The sequence below is a fragment of the Zea mays genome, chromosome 2 (genome assembly GCF_902167145.1).
Source record: "Zea mays cultivar B73 chromosome 2, Zm-B73-REFERENCE-NAM-5.0, whole genome shotgun sequence".
NCBI lineage: Eukaryota > Viridiplantae > Streptophyta > Magnoliopsida > Poales > Poaceae > Zea > Zea mays.
The window spans coordinates 234,880,968-234,885,094 of record NC_050097.1 but is presented as its reverse complement, the minus strand read 5'-3'; the positions used below and the strand labels follow the sequence as shown (position 1 = coordinate 234,885,094).

The 4,127-nt window shown below is 47.5% G+C and overlaps 3 protein-coding genes across 3 annotated transcripts; 2 read left to right on the top strand and 1 right to left on the bottom strand.

Moving 5' to 3' along the window:
- Nucleotides 1–462: 462 nt before the first annotated feature.
- On the top strand, nucleotides 463–1,009 carry LOC118476267 (SKP1-like protein 1). The gene is made up of 2 exons (XM_035965102.1): nucleotides 463–864; nucleotides 932–1,009. Exons 1-2 carry the CDS (start codon nucleotides 463–465, stop codon nucleotides 1,007–1,009), a joined length of 480 nt encoding a protein of 159 aa, XP_035820995.1.
- An 887-nt stretch (nucleotides 1,010–1,896) lies between these two features.
- Nucleotides 1,897–2,305, bottom strand: LOC109944626 (probable methyltransferase PMT14). The gene has a single exon (XM_020549394.1). It carries the CDS (start codon nucleotides 2,289–2,291, stop codon nucleotides 1,986–1,988), a length of 306 nt encoding a protein of 101 aa, XP_020404983.1. The 5' UTR covers nucleotides 2,292–2,305; the 3' UTR covers nucleotides 1,897–1,985.
- On the top strand, nucleotides 2,286–3,196 carry LOC103648145 (SKP1-like protein 1). Its single transcript, XM_008672634.4, has one exon. The coding sequence runs from the start codon at nucleotides 2,511–2,513 to the stop codon at nucleotides 3,087–3,089; it is 579 nt and encodes a 192-aa protein (XP_008670856.1). The 5' UTR covers nucleotides 2,286–2,510; the 3' UTR covers nucleotides 3,090–3,196.
- The last annotated feature ends 931 nt before the right edge of the window (nucleotides 3,197–4,127 follow it).

Genomic DNA, 4,127 nt, shown 5'->3' with positions numbered 1-4,127 from the left:
TACACCATGATATTGTGCTAGAATTGCATTCGGGATAGTGAGAGTAGTAGTATTTTGTATTTTGTATGTCCGAAACAAGGAGGAAGTTCCTTAGCTTATTTTACTGGGAATAATAAAAGTGTCTGATACTAGTACATAGTACCATACAACAGATAGATATTCAGGTTCCGTAATACAATTGTGGTGACGGCCGTTGCAAATCATCCATACAGCAGATAGATATTCAGGCTGTTGCAACAAAACAGGCGGCCATACATTGTGGACGGGCTAAACGACCTTCAGTTCGTTTTCCTCGTTCCAGGACTTTATAAAAAGGAGAGGTCTCGTCACGGCCAGGTCATGGCCTTGCCTTGTTCCCTCACAATCATCCTGCCGCGCGCCGCACGTAGGTAGCTACGATTCGATTCGTGCTAGGATTTAGTCCTGTCGTCGCACCAGCATTACTAGCATTCAGCAACACCAATGGGTGAGAAGAAGATGCTTACGCTGAGGAGCTCCGACTGCGAGGAGTTCGAGGTGGAGGAGGCGGTGTTGATGAAGTCAGAGATCATTCGCTTCATGATCGAGGACGACTGCTCCGACAACGTCATCCCGCTCCCCAACGTCAATTCCAAGACTCTCGCCCTAGTCATCGAGTACTGCAACAAGCACGTCCACGACGCCGCCAAGCCCGCCGACGCCGCGGAGACCACCAACGCCTCATCAGCTGGGGGCGGCGGCGAGGTCGACCTCAAAAAGTGGGACGCGGAGTTCGGCAAGGTTGCGCCGGCGACGCTCTTCGACAGAGTAGAGCTGCCATTCTTCATCAGAGTAGAGCTGCCATTCTTTGATCCAATTAGGGCCACCAGAATGCCAAAGATGAAGGTACGCTTTGAACGAGGAGCAGACATAAGAGCGACGTCTATAAACTGCAAAACCAACATCCTTGCAGGAAAGCGAGAAGCGAAAAACCCGGTTCGACAAAGGAATAACCCTAAATAAATCCGCTGATCCACCAATGAACGATTGAAGAAGAAAGCCCACTGATTCTGCGCACAGACGCAAGGAACACCTACCAAAATATATGACTAAAAAGAACTCATGTCGGTCAAATTTACCCGAAAGAAGATTGATTGGGCAATTGAACTTGTGAAGAATCCAATCTTGAAAACGAAGGCCGTCGGAGAAATCCAGGGCAGATGGACCAGAACCAACCGAGGGGCCCCCATGGCCAAGGGCTGGGGGCACTTCGCCGGACAACGAGGGCAGCCTAGCCGGAGCGTCGCACCGCCATCGCCGCCGCGAGAGAGCACAAGTTGACGGACTAGCTCATGAGGTATTGCTTCGAACTTTTTTAATCCCCTTCGGGATTGAAGGGGATTGGAGAGAAAATTAGTTCATTTCCACCTCAATCCACTCCAATCCCGAAGGAGATATGAGGTTCCTAAAGTAGCCCTTAATGCCAAGATGGTAGATAGTTTCCTTTCAGGATCCCAGGTTATGATGCATATAAAATACGATATTTGTGATAAGAGACATTTCATGTGTTAGATTGACATTGGCTTCGCAAACTGATTTACCTAATATTAGGTGTTACATAATATTGAATGTTGTGCATGCATGCATGCTTATATGATTTCTCACTTAAGTGATTTTCACCGCCTATTTATAGGGTAACTGCAGCTGGTATGAAAGGAATATACAGTTCACATAGTTCACATGTGACGCGGGGCGGCCTTTTTGTAGTAAAGATATGAAATGATTGTGTGCCGTCGCAACTTATGGACATTATACTAGTAGGTGATAACAAAAAAGAACTATGTTCTATCTATATATTTAGAGACCAGTGGACAAAAAAAATAAACCGAAAGAAACTTGGCCTTCTTTATGGTTAATAGATAATATTAATATAGAAGAAAAGGAAATAAACTACTGCAAAATTGCAAAAACCCAAAGCATCTGAAATTCTAGATCTTCTACGCTCTAAACATAAATCCTCACTTCTATCAAGCGTTCTGAAAAAGGCGACACAAACTGAAAGCAGCCAGCCGTCCACCTCCATCACCTGCTACTGAAGAGCTGCCCGGCGTCTTCTCCTCTGCTGCCGTGCCTTCGCCGGCGGCTGTCCAGTACCGCTTGACAGCGAAGAGCACCTTCTCAGGCACGTTGGGGCCGTCCTCATGGTTTGCTAGCAGCGTCTTCCACCGCATCCCCTTCACCGTCCTCTGCACCTTGAGCAGGAGTGCAGGACAGCGGCCGTTGCAACAAAACAGGCGGCCGTTGCAACAAAACAGACTCCCGTTCCCGTACATTGTGGACGGGCTAAACGGCCTTTCGTCCGTTTTCCTCGTTCCAAATCATCCAGGATTTTTTTTATAAAAAGGAGAGGTCCCGTCGTCAGGGCCTTGCCTCGTTCCCTCCCAATCATCCTGCCGCGCGCCGCACGTAGACGTAGGTAGCTACGATTCGATTCGTGCTAGGATTTAGTCGTCCTGTCGTCGCACCAGCATTACTAGCATTCAGCAACACCAATGGCTGAGAAGAAGATGCTTACGCTGAGGAGCTCCGACTGCGAGGAGTTCGAGGTGGAGGAGGCGGTGTTGATGAAGTCAGAGATCATTCGCTTCATGATCGAGGACGACTGCGCCGACAACGTCATCCCGCTCGCCAACGTGAATTCCAAGACTCTCGCCCTGGTCATCGAGTACTGCAACAAGCACGTCCACGCCGACGCCGCGGAGACCACCAGCGCCTCATCAGCTGGGGGCGGCGGCGAGGTCGACCTCAAGAAGTGGGACGCGGAGTTCGTCAAGGTCGCGCCGGCGACGCTCTTCGACCTCATCATGGCTGCCAACTATCTCGACATCAAGGGGTTGCAGGGCCTGACCTGCCGGGCGGTGGTCGACATGATCCAGGGCAAGTCACCGGAGGAGATCCGCAAGACCTTCAACATCAAGAACGACTTAACCAAAGAGGAGGAGGACGCGATCCGTAGCGAGAACTCCTGGGCCTTCGACCCGCTCCCCGTCCGTAGTAGTGGACCGCGGTGGTTACTGTTAGCTTTGATCTCGATTGCTAGTTTGCTCGTCTGCAGTTATCTTCTGATCTGATACATACATTAATAAGTAGTTCGCTTTGTCTACAATTATTAGCTGATATATATTGAGGAGTTCGTCTGTGATCTGCAGTTATCAGCTAATATATTAAGTATTTAGGAATTCCATCTACAAGCTGCGCATATAATTAAGCTACAAAGTCAAGAATCAAAATTTCAAGAGATTCTATCTACAAATTCATTGATCTGACTAAATATCTTGAGATATTTAGTTAGATGAGTGTGCTTAAGAAGGGAGAGATAAGGGCGCGAGTTTTTTGTACTGTGCATGCAGTTACCACTTCTAACTAATGGCTTAAAACAATAGTGGCAATGCAGGTTTATAGGTTGAGCCGATAGTGATATATACTACATTGAGCAAAGAGTTTGCACATATCTGTATTTTATTGTTAGACTGCACAACAACTAACATTATCTGATGTGGCCTATACATTTGATGCACTCACTTAGCTATGAGATATGCATGATGAGGTTCCTTCGCACTAACATAAAGTGCATGCTCAGGTCAAACCTAGGTACCATTATTAGTTAGTGGACAATATAACTTGGCGTGGAACTAAAGGCCACAGTCACAAGTCACGAACCTACGTGAGATTAACCAGCATGTGCATTAAATATCCTGAATCATCTGTCGCGTGATTGGTTGCTTAAACTACTGCACCCAGATCACGCTCATCCCATTGACCGTGCTTTGGCATATGTTTGGTTAGCTGCAGAGCAGGATGATAGCCTATACCCGCTCATGCAGTGTAGGCATTTTGTGCTCACTCGCCTCCATGTGTGGAAACGCGGTTCGAGCGGGCCAGGCCGGTAACCAATCACGTGGAATGTGTCACACCCGGTTTTAAAAGGCAAACCGAATGCGAACCATGTACGTGCCAGGATCAGTTATTCACGTACACAGCAGTTACATAATATGGACATCATCACACAGTGCTCAAAATAGTATTAGTAAGGGAAATAGTCGATTACATCATACGTCTGAGACGTCCATATAGGTCTTACAATAAATCAAAGTGCGGAAAAGAAACGT